At 47.6% G+C, this 16,811-nt stretch overlaps 1 protein-coding gene across 1 annotated transcript in view; it reads right to left on the bottom strand.

The window, feature by feature from the left end:
* FHDC1 (FH2 domain containing 1) overlaps positions 1–14,820 on the bottom strand; it is a 40,162-nt gene extending 25,342 nt beyond the window's left edge. Inside the window, exons 1-4 of the mRNA XM_080384731.1 lie at positions 13,701–14,820; positions 8,586–9,216; positions 1,678–1,739; positions 959–1,061 (exon numbers count right to left, since the gene is read on the bottom strand). Of these exons, the coding sequence (XP_080240857.1) occupies positions 959–1,061; positions 1,678–1,739; positions 8,586–9,068 (648 nt within the window). The 5' untranslated portion in view covers positions 9,069–9,216; positions 13,701–14,820. The remainder of the gene's footprint in view (positions 1–958; positions 1,062–1,677; positions 1,740–8,585; positions 9,217–13,700) is intronic.
* Between the last annotated feature and the right edge of the window lie 1,991 nt (positions 14,821–16,811).

Below are 16,811 nucleotides of genomic sequence, written 5' to 3'. Positions count from 1 at the left end.
CACAGAGGAAACCGAGTGCTCTGACAGCATGACCTTGAAGTGGTAAAGCATGGAGTGGAGGTTCATCTGTATGTGGATGTTAACTACCAATTTCCCAGGTTTCAGCCATGGCTTTGATGTGGAGCACCCAAGCAATTCTAATGCTAATTTTGTCAAGTTTGTGGTATACATTTCTCTCAAGTACATACAAATGGGTCAGTGCAAATAGAAGAGCAGAGGAGGAACTGTGCATCATTAAGCAGGGCTCCCAGGTCAGTCGATGAAGCTTCACCTCTTTAATCATGTGAATGGACTTGAAGGCTGGGACTGGGCGGGGGGGGGGGGGGGGGGGGGGCGGAGCTGCAGCAAGCAGCACTTGCATGCTGGTCATATGGTCAGCACAGAGACGTTGCTGAAGGTGCTGCTGGTAATTCTGTACCTTCTAACATGTCTCCTCTGGAGCACTAAGTCACGTTAGCAGATTCTACGGGTGCTGCACAGCAAAGCTGCCTTTCTGCCCCGTTGGAACCCTATGACCTGGGCTCAGGAGCAGGCAGACCCTAGATGCACCAAGCAGGCAGCAAACCAGAAGGCAGAAGAGGCAGTAGCACAGGGCTACTAATACTCAACTCACAGGCACCGCAATGAGAAAGCATAAGGCAGGTGCCAAAGAAGGGAAATTTCATTTGTTTGCATTAGGATATACTTTGAGTTTTCTGACCACCCCCTCCCCAGAGCTGAGCTATCTGCACACAGGAGGGTTCCAGGTCTTGCTAAAATGTTTACAAAACAAAAAGGAACATCATAAGGGACATCAGAGAAACGCATGTCAAATGAAGATTAACCCTTTGCACTCAGTGGTTTCCTATCCCCTGGCCTCAGGAAGGATTTGGGATTCCTCTTCTACAGACCTTCAAGTTGGCCTCCCAGGCAGTAGAACTCTACGAAAAAATACTTTCCATGTAAAACCATTACTTACCTCCTCTGCTTCTGGTAATAATTTAAGAAATTCATGCAGCAGTTCAGAACCATAGGGCTCACTTCTTCCATGATAAATATCTTCAATGATGGATTCAGCAGACCTTGAAAAAACAATTGAGCACACACATTTCTAACACTTGCAGGGTGAATAGTTACAGAAATTGAAAAAAAACACGCCTGGGCACACAAAGGAATTATAATGAGGTTATGTATCAGTGTCCACAGCAGCACTGTGCTAACATCACTTTCAGTGATGCCTTTACTGAAGGGCAACATTATCACTGAATACAGATAGCATTGAAACAGCTTGCTCTTTAAAAAAAAAATAAAAAAATTCCTCACCTCACCCCTTTCTATCAATTCTTCATAAAGAAAGGAAGGCAGTGAAAAGCAGCTCTCACGCAGTATTACATGACACAAGGGCTTCCCTTAACTATACCTGAAAACTCACTTCAACTGGTTAACAGTAGCAAACTCTGTATGTTTGGTGCTAAGTCATAATAGCAGTCAAACCTAAACATATCAGAAAACAAATTATGAAATATAGTTATTTATGACACACCTGTACAGAACTATAAAGTTCTGTATAACTATAAAGTTATGACATACCTGTACAGAACACAAGAAATCGAGCACAAAATACAATACATTTGATAACTACAAAGAATTTTGCACATATGTAACTTGCTGTAGCTGCATGGAAAAACCAAATCTTACTTTTTGAATTGTTTGAGAAATATCCCAATGTTCATACTTCTTTTTGCATCCAAAATGGCAACCTGAGAAAGAAAGCAAGAGAGATTAATCTACCAATACCTAAGAAAATAGCATGTAATGCAGACATTTCTTAAACTGCTACAAGATAATTGTTCGGAGTTGCCACCAAATCACAGGCCAAAGGAATACGGAGTCACTTCGTATCAACAAAGATCATATGTTACAGAACTAGTTTTTACCAGGGAAATACACAGCACACCCACACCACCTTTTTCCAAGTGAAGAAAAAAACCCCCATAGCAACATTTATAGGAGGAATGAATCAAGGTAAGTTCTATTTCATTACAAAGTAAAAACATTGTTCTTGCTTATTGCATAATGCTGCACCTGCAAAATGTTGCTTATCAAGTGTGTTGTATTGCACTCAAGGGCCCAACGGTTAGCAAGCACCACACTTCAAAATCCATCTAGTTCAGAGGTTTTGCAACAAACATGAAGATGGGCTTTCTAAGCAGAGCTGAGTATGTACTCCTGCTTCGTTCACCCAAACAGCCATGCTGATCCACAGAAAGATACATCAGTCAGTCGATCTTGAACCAAAACCCAAGACAGATAATGTTCAAATCTGTTTGCTTTATCTAGAGGCAAACAGAAACCCATCATAAAATAATAATCTCCCCCTGCTTTATATTTTAAAGTAGATTTGCTATATTATCTTATGTGCACAATTCTGGAGATTAAGCAGAGGGGGGGGAAAAAAGAACCTTTTTTCCTTAATTCATTAAAAAAATAATTAAATAAAAGTATTAGTTCTTTTAATACTAGTTTTTCTTCCTGTAACAGGATACAAGCTCAAACCTGAGATGTTTGCCCTGTTCTAGCGAATCGTGTCCTTAAGGTTAAAATTCTACCACAGCTATTTTGGTGATAACAGCTACAAAAGTCATGAGATTTACAAGGACAAGAGAATTGTTTCACCTTAACAGTGCCACCTGACTGCTACAATAAAACAACTCCATACACACAGATGTTCAAAACTGCTGTTGGACCCACATGATGTTTGAGGTTTTGACAAGACAAGGCGTCTTGACCTCTGTGAGCGCATGAATTAGAAATACATATATAAATGCGATGTTGGCATTGTCATCAAATTGAATTAGCTGGCAGTCAGCTGGTGACAGTGAGAACATAGGTATGATTAACGTGCTGTCCTCAACATAAACCCAGGAGACAGCCTCCTCATCTGCTGAAGAGTCAATCAACCTAAAAAGTTTTCTGAAATTTTGGAATTTCCTCTCTTCTGAAACCCGCAAAGACTAGAAAACACAGGAAATATCAGCATATTAGTTTTAATTAGATGACTGCTAGCCTGAAGCCCTTCAGTGTCAGCATACGCAAGATAAGAGGACAGATTGTGGGTTATTCTCCTGTTATCTTAGGAGTTGAGAGGCCCCCAACAGATCATTAAGGGAAAACCCCTTAACATAGGATAGGTTCAACTATCTCTCCCCCTGCAGTATCTAATCTTTTTCAAATGTTTTACTGCAGGGACCTCTCGCTGACCTCTCAAACTGCAGCTCCAGACTCCAATTGCTCTATTCACTCCTAATTTTCTGATTTCTCTGTACTAGTTTAAGCCTGTGCGCTTTGCCATCATGATTTGGCTTTTGGTTTGTAGGTTTTTTTTAAAGCACGTTCACAGTTAACATTCTGTACATATTATTTTCACTCACAACCAGTAACTTAGAATGAGACTGACCATCAGCTGGGCAAAACTTTGGTTTCCATGGCACAACTCAGATTTACGGTACAACCTCAAACAAAACTAGAGAACATTTTTTGATATCTTCTCTTGAAGCAAAACAACAGACGGCAACATATACAGCTGCATTTGCATTATCAGCGCAACATAAAAATGTCATAGCTGTTCTTAAGGACAAGGATGTTGTACACACTTCTTGCTCTGTGTATGACTGTATTTTTTCCTCTTGATTTCTTGTTCAAACACACAATCAAACCACATGGCTCAGTTTTTGGTCACTCTTTGCTTTGTGTCCACTTCAAAATTATCAAAAGTGCTTGTAAAAGCTGCCATTACTTAACTACCTTCAAGGAGTTTCCAGATAGGAGCGTGAGGAGAAAAGGGGAACATTTACATCTGCTTGTAATGTCTACTCTTCCTCCCCACCAAGCTTGCATTTGATTTCATCCTTGCAGAAAGCTGCCTGCATATGACTTCCTACCAAGCTGTTGCTTTTTAACCTTTAAACATTATCCTAGCTTTTTATAAATTCTGCTCAGTCTGCTCCTGCCTTCTGTTCATACACACCTTCAGCACTGGTGCCAGCACACCATGTTCCAAATCTCTGTTCACCACCTAAAGAGATTTTAAAGTGCTGTCCACCAGTAATACCCTTGGACCCCTTGACTCGGAAAGTTACACTGGCCTGTGATTAAGAAATGAGAACAGACTTTCCTAGTCCCAGTGGGATTCTCCACACCAAAGAAAACTCTCATATGGTTTCTATGATTTACTTCAGACACACGCAGAGGAGCTTTCTCCATTCTCACCCTCTTCAACTCTCCTGCCAGAGAAAACTATTAAGTTTTTGTTTAGCCTACTCTGGAAATACTACAGTTCTCTCAGACACTTTGCAACATCTCAACACCTGCACTTCACCAGCCAATGCAAGTGCCCCTGCCTCACACACTTGCCACCCCTCCCTCATAAACGGTGCAATTTTGCAGCGAGGAAGCTGGTTCTCCCATTAATCTGCTTCTCAGCACCACAGCATACAAACCAGTGTATTTCTGAAATCTGCAGCAGGCACAGACCATGTGGGGGGTAAGGGCATCAGCCTGACAAATTGTAATCCACCACTGAAATACTCACTGGTTTAGATGTATTAAGGGAATGGGAAAATTAGCTTGAGTACCATAGTGAAGTTGTGGTGATGGTAAGAGGAAATCTCCTCCTGAAATCTGACACTGATTTGCGATCAACGCGAAAGATTCAGGGTACACCAACACTGACCTGATAGCGACTGCAAAAATGCAGTAAGAGTTTCTCGCTGTAAGGTTGTCAATGAGAAACGTGACAAAGTGGATTTATGACAGATTAATGAAAGCAAAATATTATATGTATTCTTTGGTTGAGAACAATGGGGTTTCACATGGTGGGATGCAAACTACAGCAAGCATGGAACAGCCTGGTGGTGCTGGCTTAGTGCTGGAGGTTAGGAAGGATATAAACAGCTCCTTGCTCCAGCTTCCACTTCACTTTACAGCACACTAACCATCACTGCTGAGTTTGCTATTTTGGCCTCTATTCTCCAAGGCAGATGCACTCACTCCCTGGAGTGGCTGAGGAAAAGGTGCACTTCCACAGTGCGGCACAGTGAGCCTCGCAGCTTGCTGCAGTGCTGTCTCGCTCCGTGTCATCCTCCCTTGTCACATTCCTAGCCTGCTCTTTCCCTTAGGCAGGCACTGGTGCTCACCTCATTGGGTTTTTGCTGTGCTACCCCTTTGCTGGATTAACAGGTTGAATCAGCTCTTCAAGAAGGTGGAATGAGCATCAGAGCGGGTACAGAGAAACGAGAGAGAGGGCATGGCTCGGAGAGGGGAGAAGAGACACACTGTTCACCCCTTCCATCTTCCTCTCTCTCCTCTCACTACCCCCTTACACGGGCTCTGGAATTCACTGCACCCTTTCGCAAACCATCAAAACTCACTAACATAGCAGAAAACGGCTCCAGTAGAAAAGAAACAAAAAAACTCCAACAGCATTCTGCTGAGCCACTTACTTAAACCTGTTTACGGAGGGTCCGATGTCTGCCAGAGCCAGCGTGCGGATGGGGGGAGGTGAGGGACAGGAGCAGAGGGACCGAATGAGAGCGAGACCAGCTCCCTTGGCTGCCAACAAGCTGCTCTGCCCGCTCTGCCGCCAGGCTCGCTATAGTCTAGGTGAGCATACGTTGTGCCATGCTGTGACACCGCAGAAGGATGGGGAAAGCAAACCGGTGTGTAAACTTAAACCTACACCCCCTATTTTTCAGAGGCTGAAATTACATGAAACCATAGGGCAAATTAAGCTTTTAGTCAAGGAAACATGTTAATTGGTCTCCTAAGGGTTTGGTGAGGGATTGTTTACAAAAAGGAAAGCATTTGCTGTAGGAGTTCTATTATAATGATGTTGTTTAGTGCCGAGCCTCCAGCACTGGGATTCAATAACCCGAGCTGGGCACCTAAATTCCCTGTCTACATCGCTGACAAGTGAGGAACTGAAAGGACACGTAGTATCGTATGCTCCTTACATCATTAAGAGACAGCTTTTTCCGAAGCTGCTCCTGCCTTCATAATCAACGGTGATCTCTGGAGGAGGTATGAAACCCCCGTCCCCATGGCAGTCTTGGGGGAGCACCCTCATCACTGCCTGATGGGTCACTCTCCACCACTTCCACTGAAGCTACGCCACAGCACCAAGAAGAAACCCACCGAGACAAAAGAGCAGACTCCATCCGTGCCCTTTTGCACAGCACTCTGGACACGTGCTGGGTTTTTCAGGCTTGGATCTAAGCAGTACTTGCATGTATGTGCTTGAAGTTATCTTGAAAATTCATTGTTGACGTACTACACCAACTAGACTAATTCCACTAAACTCCAAAGAACATTTTGCACTGCTAGATCAAAATGCGCCTTCTACAATCAACCGTGTTTTACACAAAAGGAATAAAGGTACTGAAACACAACATGTTTTGTCCACCTTCCTCGGCCAGGCCAGCGACGCAGCCAGGAACCAGAGCTACGGCTTCCTTGGCCCCATGCTAATGCAGGCGCCACAAGGTCGCGCAGATGCTGTGCACCTCAGCCTGCCCCAGCTCCTTTCAACCTCCACGGCTTTTACTGCAGTGAACTGAGGACAATGATCACACATTAGAGCGAGCAGCAGCCGACAGCACCAGTGACGGAGATGACAAACATCGGCCTATGCCTCAAATCTCCGCTCTCTTGCTGAGCAATGCCTGTAGTAACCTTAAGCATGCGAGCTGTTGCGTATCCATGCTTCCGCGCTTCCAGCAACACATGGCTCTCCAGGATTATCTCCTTCCCTCCTTGCTAAGCAGCTAGTACTGCAGAGTCCATTAACACACAAGACATTGCTCATCACTCTCTGACACACTGCTACGGCACGCTTGACAAAGCCTAGCAACGGAGCTGAATGTTTTGTCACCTGAGTAGCGTAACTCGGAGGCAAGTCCTGTTGCCTCACCACCTGCCATGTGCAAAAGGCACCACGGGAGCCCTGACCCAGGGTGGACAGGCACTAAGTGGCGACGATTCCTTGGATCATGGTATAAGATCCAGCTGGATACACAAAAACATCAACTTCCAACAGGGTTTTGTTTCCAAGGCACTGTACCTTGGAGAAACCCTGGCTTTGCAGGTCTGTAATTTTAATCTCTAACACTGCTCTTCATCTCCCCAAAACGCCCCAAGTTTCAAGCTGTACATGAAAACGCATGAGTTCTGGAGCACGCTGGTGTTTTCTCTGCCCCAGCTACTATACGCTAGGGGCCACATTCAGGTTTTGAACTTTATCATCATTTTTACTGTAACTAGATCTTCACGACCACAGCTGTCTTGAAAGGAGCAGCTTCTACACAAGCGCACGGGGCCAGGCCTGCGTGCATCTGTGCGCAGCCCAGGAAGTCCACTCACAGCAATCCTGATGCGAAGATGAACGTAGCCTGAGAACAGCGCAGAGGTTAATGACTACCTCTGACGATGGCCCAAATTACTCCTTCCCAATGTCAGGGTTTCACAGTCTGCAATACACCTGCCTGTTTCAAACCCCTCGTTTTAGTCTATGTACAACACGTACACTATCAGTACATCAGCTTCCCACCCTGTCCCTGCTGATCTTACTTCCACATCTCCCAAATCCTGCGCCTTCAAGTCCCTATTTCCTCACTAAGAACTGGTACACCGGTTACATCTCCTAACCCTGTGCCCTCTGTATTTTGTTTACAAGCTAACATGTGTGTAGACACACACCAGTGATTACATCTGCATTTCAGCCCTCCAATTACTTCACAGAAAGATTACCTGAGACAATTCAATTCAGGCTTCACAAAGAGGCTGTCTATAAATCAGGATTTAAGAACCAGAAAAGCTACTTAGCAGGTCACCGGGGAGTGTTTGAACCTGAAAGTACTTGGTATACACAGTCTTGCCACCAGAACAAAACCCAGTAATGATCTTCAGACCTTCTTGGAAGGTTATTTTAGTGTCCAGAAAAAGCAGAGCAGATGAAATAAAGTTTTCATTAGCAAGAAAGTAACATTTATGAAAGCTGAAACTTTAAAATTATCCCAATTAAATAACAAATTCCCTTAATCACTATATTATGTTTTATGTCCTCGCTGCCTGTACTTCCCTTCCTGGTGCCTCTAGGACACCAAGGGTACATATAGCATTAACCCTTGCAATAGGATTCTCCTCCCTCCCACCTGGTGCGTGTTTTTATGTGGAATATTTTGTTTGCATGACAGACATGGTAGAAGAGCTGAAAAGTTACAATGCACCTATGTTTCATACTCAAAACTGAAGGGCTACCCAACATGAGTAAACACAGATGCCTTCATCTCCCTCCACTTACTTATATTTATTTTAACAGGTGATCAAATCCCAGCGCTTACCAAGTTAAAACAATAAAATGCTGTTAGCTCTTTGAAAAACAAATATGTACCACTAAGAACAAAGAGTTTATCCTCCCCATCGTTCCCTTCTCCTTCAAACAAAGACAAATTTGCCATAAGGATGAAACATGATGGGAAGAGAGACAAAGACAAGTCAGAATTCACACCAATTCCTACAGCATTATGTAAAAGAGAGGTTTTACTTCTTACCTCCTCTTTAGTCTCTTTAAATGAAGATTTTAAAGATCGACTTCGGGGGTCCTGGGGCTTGGTTTCCTCCTGCTGCCCAAAAAGTTCCTCGATTGTCTTTGTATCAATCTGATACTGCGGTCTCGCAGCAATCGTCCAGATATTGTTTTTACCGCGGACTTGTTCTTCAGGGATGGTTTTCCAGAAAAAGCTCCGCATTCGTTTTTTTTTGCCATGGCTGTCATGCCCGTTCATCAGCTGTGGAGGCAGAGGTATATTCGGCCCAGGCAGTGGAGGAGGGGGCGGTGGTGGGGGCGGCATCCCCGGGGGGAGCGGAGGGGCTGGGGGTGCCCCTGTGAGGGGACATGGCAGAGGGGGCAGTGGCGCTGCAGGCTCAGAAAGTTGAGATGCTGTCGTCGTATCCTCGTTCATTAATCCCGCTGCAACTGGAATAGCCCCATTTTCTTTATCATTGACCAGGGAGAGACAATTCATAACATGCATTTTATGGGCTCCCCGAAGAGGAGAGTGTCACAGCCTTGGATGGGTCTGACACATCGAACAGTGAGGGCAGCAGCAGCTGACACCACGCGCTCAAGCTCTAGTCTGCCAGCAGGAACAACACAAGAGGGGACTGTACCATCTTCGTAACCTACAACAAAGGACAATGGGGACACTCAGATCAGAGAGAGTAGGTATTGTCCCTCGCACTGAAAAGAAACTGAAATTAACAGCTATCAAGTTTTTAATCCAGAAGGGAAACTTCTGTGAATCAACAGCCTTTCCCAGGGCAACTGTACAAAATTTATCCACATCAAGATTTCAAATAGCTTTGGGTACTTAGATTTCAAGAACACATATAAAAGCAATATCTCTTAAATTGCTCACAGTAGATACCTATCTATATATACAAATATATATATATTTATTTGTGTATATATATATACACACACACATACAAACCTACCTATTAATCTCAGCTCAGTGCAATTTTGTGAGAGAATATTTTTATCTCAAATTACTAAACCAAACAAATATTATTCCGCTCCTAATTTTAATTTTTTTTAAAGGTGATTACACACAGTTAGAAAATATAAGTACTAACCACGGTATTGGATTAACTAGATCAAACAGACCCTGTTTGAATCCTTTTAATTCATGGCTTAAATCCAAGCTGCATTAAAATAATGAGCAATATGTCAATGATTTAACAATCTAGCCTACTGTACTGATTTTTTGCCTCCGTATTTTTCACTCAAATGTCAATAAGGGAAAAACAGCATGCAGCCCCTAAGCTCTCTACGTTCACTGAGCATAAACTTATAGTATTTGCATTTTACCATTGCTGGTCTGGTTATGCCACCTCCCAAAATGCACAAGACGACAGACCACAGTTTGACTGAGCTGCCCCTTGTAACTTACTTTGGTATCTAAGTTAACGTAACCAGCTCACGAAGCGGAGAGAGACACAAAGGACCGAGGAGCTGACAGGACAGTAACCCACACATCCTACATATGTACACGCTGTACATATGCAAAGCTTTAAATATTTAGGAAAGCTACTAGATCTAGATTACCTCTGGAAGCAGCTTAACAGGAAGCACAATAGTTCTGAGCAATTTTTCTTATACTGCCACCTACTAAATGAAGATGCTGTTATTGACGGTAAACCTTCAATTAAGTGTGTGACTTCCATAAAAAGCACAATTTTGACAAGCCAAATCTATTAGAACAGATTTACTTCATAAGTCTCAGAGAAAACAAATTAAGGTGTTTCAAATACAGACCAATGAAGAATCCCATGGTTTTATGGAAAGTTTTAAGTGATCTCAAAAAAAAATCCAGAACATTTTTTTCTGTAAATTCAAGATACCACACAATACAGATTTAGATAGAAGAAAGACAGCCCCCGAGCAAAAATCAGTCACAGGAAAGCCCAACAGAAAAAGCTGAAGGCACTGGCACAAGAACAATATCAAATCGAGATTCGGCACTGATTTAGTTGTATGCCTCTTCGCAACCAAGATCAATTTGACATTGTGCAACAGTGACAAAAACCCTTCGCTATTTTTGCCAGGGATCCATCATTAGAGTGCACGTGAACAAACAGACCCAAGTCACAGAAACAAGCCTTAGGGCAAACTCTCTCTTGGGCTGCACCGACTCAGCCCCCCACAGCTTCGCTGCGATCAATGGAAACCGACACAAAACCATCCACTGTACCTCTTCTCCAAAGCTTGCATAGGTAGCGACAAACTCCTCTTCCCTGCTTCGGATTTTCTAACCTTACACCTTAGGTTATCAAGGTATTTGCAAGAATAGAAAACATGAAAACCTGTATGAGGTTTAAGTCATAGGAAATATGGAAAATATTTCAACAGCAGGGTAAAAACGGGAAGAGCTACAAAGAAAGTGGATCACAGAACTGTTCGCGTTGGAAAGGACCTTAAAGATCATCTCGTTCCAACGCCCCTGCCATGGGCAGGGACACTTTCTGCTAGACCAGGTTGCTCAAGGATCAGGACAGAGGGATTCAAATTCAAGTCAGCATTAACACCCAGTTGCTGTTACAGAGCCCAGGATTTCATGCCTCTCCTCCCAAGTTCACGATCATAAAAGCAGAGAGGCATAAAAAAGGCAGGTGCAAGGTGGTGGAAAGAGATTAACCACTCAAAGCAATTAAGCATTGCATTAATTTAAAGAAATAGTCAAGTAGGAAAAATATTTTCTTCCCTACCGCTTATTTAAAAATGCAAAGTGTATTAGCTAGTCTTCCACCATCACAAAGCAGCATACAACAAGTTGTTATTTTCTAGCCTGGGTTCCCACAGAGTTAAAAAAAAGAAGAAAGGAAAGAAGAAAAAAAAAAAGACAAACGAACCGACCATGCCCCTGGGCAACGTGCAAGAACCTCATTCTGGAACTTCCAATAATTCTACATGCTTTAAGAAAAATGGGATCAAATCCTAATGGAACAAAGTTGTAGGCGATGAATCATCGGAGTCCCGGCACTAAGAGACAAGAGTGGAAAACGACTGATGTCAGACCTGAGCTTCCCAGTTTGGACAAGGGACACTCCTAGTGAAAGGAGCGGAGAACGCAAGGGGAAGAAAACATCCCAACCTAGATGTAAAGATAGATAGATAGAACAGGAAAAACAGTTTTCAAGCCAACGAGCCCTGTACTGCTTCAGATGAGGTAACCGTCACCCAGAACCAGGAAAAGGGAAGAATCAGCGCTTGGAAGGAGGGCACGAAAGAAAGGCACACCATAAATGCTGGCACTCAGCTTTGTCCTCTGACAGATAAGCACGATGCAGGTGAGAGAGGTCACCTGCTCCTAAGAGGACGGTGGTCTCCTGTTACCAAGACACCAGGAGACAGGTCAAAATTCCCTTCTCCTGTGGCTGGAAGACGTTCCCAGCTCCCCCACCATCACCGTGGGTGGGAGAGGAGAGGAGCTGGCAGCCGGGACAGCTCCAGGCCGCTTGCTGGTATCAGCAGGTGCCTCCGCCAAGGAAGCGCAGCAGGAGGAGGTGGGGAACACCAGGGCCCTTCCAACTGGGAGCTACAGATTACCAGACAGCCGGGCACGTAATGAAACTCAATGAAAATTTTAACTCCTAAGGAGCCTCTCTGTGCTTTTCAAAGGAAAAAAAAAGCTATCCAAGAACAAACATTTAAGATGTCTCAATTACACATCATTATTGCACGTTTGTTATCCAAAACAGCCCAAGCAGCGCAGGAGCTCTAAAGTAACATCTTTACCGCACGCTTTCATTGTGTCCATATTTAGCATAAAATAAATATTTTATTTCTTTGTCTCATTCATTGTTTTAGCCAACCTAATCTAACTTGGAAACATATTTCAAAGCGAGAGGGTGCGGACAACCTTCTCCCCAGGTAAGAAGACAAATGCTGCAAAGTGATTTGTTTCTTGCAAAAAAGGCAGTTGCCGCTGAGACGGACATTCATTATATTTGCATACCAAATTAACAGGTGAAACGCACAATATGCTGAAGGGCATTTCGTAACTCATACTGCAAGGTATTACTGCCTTTAACTCACGCCTTATGTTCTCTGCTGCCCACGTTTCCATGTCAAGCGTCCTCCAAATTCTCATGAGAACAACACCGGTTTTGACACCAAAGCTCAACCACAGTATTTGGATGTCTGGGTCCCTACAGCAGCCGTACGGAGAGGTAAAGGGCACAACCAGTTGCCAGCTGCTGATAAAAACCACCCTGGAAACAAACGCCGCCTCGTATAACTCATCGCAGAACTCGCCAAAACGTGCGGGTTACAAAGACGACAGGGCTCGCGCTCCCGCAGCAACTCGGTGCCTAAACACTTCACGCACCCAGAAAAACTCCCTGTAGGGCACGACCCCCGTGCCCGCCAGCACGGCTGGGCAGGGACCCCGCGGCTGCTGTCAGGGGGCTCCGTTCCAGCCGGTTCCGCCACGGCCCTCGGCCTTACGGCGTTACCTCCGTGCGGAGCGGCCGTTCGGCCGGGGCACACGCGACAGGCGGGCGGCGGGGGCCCGGGGCAAAAGCCCGGCTCCGCGGCTCCCTGCGACCGACGCCGCGAGAAGCGCCGAGGGCAGCGGGGCCGGGCGCTGCCGCCGGCCGCTCAGCGGGGGCTCCCGCCGCCCCGTCGGACCCCAGGCACCCCAAGGGGCTCCCCCGCGCCCCGCCCCGCCGGCAGGGGGCGCCCTAGCGAGCTGCCCGAGCCCCCTCCCTCGCAGAAACCGGGGGGCCGCGCTCGCCGCAACGGCAGCGGCCCCGGCGGAGAGAGCCGGGGGTCCCCGCGGCTGCCGCCCCGCCCGCCCCGCCAAGGGAGTGCAGCGGCGGCTCCCACCCGGTGACAGGGGGCGGACGGAGAGGCGGAGGTAGCGCCGCACACCGGCGTCCCGCGGGGGGGGGGGGGGGGGGGGGGGAGCTGCCCGTTTGCCCGTTTCCCCGGGAGCGCTCTCCCCTCCGCCGTCCCGGGAAGGCGGAGAAGGACCCACGCCGGCGGCCGCGCCCCCCCCCCCCCCCCCCCCCCCCCCGGCAGCGCGGAGCCCCCTCGCCCAGCCGGGGCAGAACCGCGCGGAGCCCCCGGCCCGGCCCAGCCCGCCCCTCCCGCCGCCGCTCACCTCCGCGCCCGCGGGAGCACGCGGCGCCGCGCGCAGCAGGGCCCGGTGCCGCCGCCGCCTCTTCCCATCGCGCCGCGGCCGCGCCGCCGGAGCGGGGGGGGGGGGGCGGGGCAGCGCGCAGGCGCGGCGCGGGCGGGGCCGCGGCAGGTGACAGCGGCGGCAGCTCCCGCCCGGCAGCTCCCGCCCTGGCCGCGGGGCGGCGGCGCCCGTCTCCTGCCGCACCTGGCGGCCGCGGCACCCGCACGGCGGCGCGGGGGGAGGGCGGCCCGCTCCCCAGCACCGGCCGTGCCGCCGCGCCGTCCCGGGGGGTCGCGGTCTGGGCAAGCGCCTGCCGGGCTGTCCGAGCCCTGTACAGATGTACACGCCGTTCACCAGAGGCCGGCGCCGAAAGCACGGCAACTACTTCTGCAGGAGCGGGACAGCAGCGCCGCGGGGCCCGGTCGCGGCTTGAAGGGGCGGGCGGGCGGGCTCCCTGCCATGGCTGGCGCCCTTCGCCCCTTCCCGCCACCCCCCCGGGCTCTCCCCGCGGGGGGATGGGCGGGGGGCGGCAGGGCCCCAGCAGCGGGCCGGGGCCGGGCTCGGGCTCCGGCGGGGCGAGGGGACCCCGGGCAGGGCGAAGAGGCCGTCAGCGAGCGGCCCCGGGCTGCGTGTCCCGCCGGGCCGCTCCCGGGACCTGGGGACACCTGGACACACCTGGACGCCCGGCCCCGTGCGCAGGTGGCACCGCCAACAAGCGCCTCGCGCTGAGGTGCTGCGCCCGGAGATGGGACAATAAAACCGTTTCCCCCCCAGAAGCGTGAAGGACTTTGCTCAAGTCAACAGGCGGTCAGGAGCGATGGCAGCCCCAGCGCTGCGCACGGGAGGCCAACGGGCAGAGCAGAAACGCTTCCCGGCCGAGGGGGGAGGGAGGGAGGCAGAACGCCCCTCGCCTCCAGCCTTGCGCCGTCAGCCACCAGCGCCGGGGGCTGGGCACAGAGAGCACGGCACCCCGGGCACCCCTGGCACCCCGGGCACCCCGCCGGGCCGCAGCGGGAGGCTGGCAGCGGGTCTGTCCGGCTGCGGAGGGCCCAGGCTGTGCTGCCGGGGCTGGGGAGGCACCAGAGGATGAGCAGGAGGCCAGGCAGCCTCCTCCGGACCCCCCCCCCCCCCCCCGACCCCGGAGCCCTCCTCCGGCCCTGAGCCCTCCTCCGCCCCCCAACCCCGGAGCCCAGGCACGTGCTTGCGGAGCTTACGCCATCCCAGCCTGCGGTTCTGCAGCCAGAGATCTGACCTACTGGTCTGGCAAGGGAGCCTGTTTGAGTCACTCCATCTACAAAAAACCAAAGGAAAATTCAACAAATGCGATGTCAGAACCTGGTCATTTAAGCTCAAAATTCACCGAGTTGAAAACAGTTCAGCTGCAATAGTCAATGGCAATTCATATCGCATCTCCGCTTGGCAGGGTGAGCAGCAGCTGGGGAGGACACGCTCAGCTCCAAGCCAGCATGGACATTCCTCGAGAGTGTCAGGTCACCCCCGAGGTCGCCAGCAAGGAAGCGCATTGCCGCTTGTACTGTAGCTGCTTGTGTGGGAACCAAAGAGGCTTGTTTTCATTGCTGCCAGTCACGAGCACAAATGTTCACTCAAAAAGACGGAAAGAGTAAGCCAAACAAGAGACTTGCGTAATGACATTGTATTAAAAAAAAAACCAACCCAACAACAAAACCGAACAGGCCAGCAGAGGACCTGGGAGCATGCCTGGATGTGAAGTTAAACTCTTAACTTTTCCTCACCTTGCAGGTTTCTTGCCCAGAACTTTTCCAAAACACAACGTTAGCAAATTAATTTTAAATTCTTAGCTGATTCCTCCCACCCACCCCACCCCCCAAAATGTGAGGACTTAGCAGGCAAAGATTTTGCCCACATGGCTAAAATTCATCCGAGTTACAAACATCTGAAAACAGGTCTTTACAGTAGGAAGTATTAAGCAACTTAATAATATTAGGTAGATCGAACAGCCCCACCTATAATAAGCTACAAATGCACCTCCCTAGAACAGATAGCATTTAGATGAGTTGCTATACTATGAAAACAAGTCCTGTTGTTAATATTTTAAAATTTCTAGTTAATGAAATCCTCAGGACAGTTTTCAAGATGACTACTTTTCTTAAGGCATGACTTCTTTTATGAGAGAAAAAAAAAAAGTAGTCTTTTGTAAATTCTGCTTTTCTGTAGAGCACAAATAGCTTGTAATGCTTTAGGCTGAACATGAATTTAACAACCAAACAGATCTAATGGTAACAAACCAATTTACACCACTTGAACGAAAGGTGTAGTCATCTTCATTATGTGTCCTCATTTCTACAGCATTTGGACAAAGGCAGGAGAGAAATTAGTTGTAACACACCAGTCACATTAGAACCAAGTTCTTTTTGGTTTCAAAATCAGGCACTGTAGTAGTTAACCTCTCAAACCCCTACAATTAATTACCACTGTCACACAAAACTACCATGATGCATACCCATATGTAAGAAAGGCAAATCAAGATGGAACAGGCAACGCTACTTTTAGAATTATTTAACTTGAATATACAGCTTTCAGTATTCTTTAAAAGGCAGCAAGGTGTATAATTATTTTTTTAATTAACACAGTGGGACATACTATTTAAGTACCATTTACTAGGAACATACTGCTGGTAGCTGAACTGCTCCTGACTGAACCCATGGATTTATGCTGGCATAAACAGTAGCAACAGGGCACACCTGAACTAAAAATTTGTTTCAGATTTACTCTGTCTATATCTGATCTCTGCACTTAATTAAGAAATGTTATCATACAACCACACTGGTACCCATCTAAGTTCTACCAACTGATGATGCAAGGGAACTCTGAAAAGATACTCTCAATCTTTTTCTGCTTCTCCTGGAACATCAAGTATTTCCATTCTTCTAATAGCTGTTGCCTTAAAAATGGGTTCCATAAAGAGATAAGACAGTGTATTTGCTCAGAAAACTAAGTTTTTTTAATCTACAGTGATTATTAGAAGTTGAACATGCATTTTGTACTTAACAGAAATAAAACAGAAAAACTAATAGTGGACAGCACAGAATTGTTGCTGCTCCTGCCCCCTTC

This window comes from Falco punctatus (assembly GCF_963210335.1).
Source record: "Falco punctatus genome assembly, chromosome: 1".
Lineage (NCBI taxonomy): Eukaryota > Metazoa > Chordata > Aves > Falconiformes > Falconidae > Falco > Falco punctatus.
The sequence above is the reverse complement of the archived record's forward strand: the minus strand, read 5'-3'. Positions and strand labels throughout refer to the sequence as shown.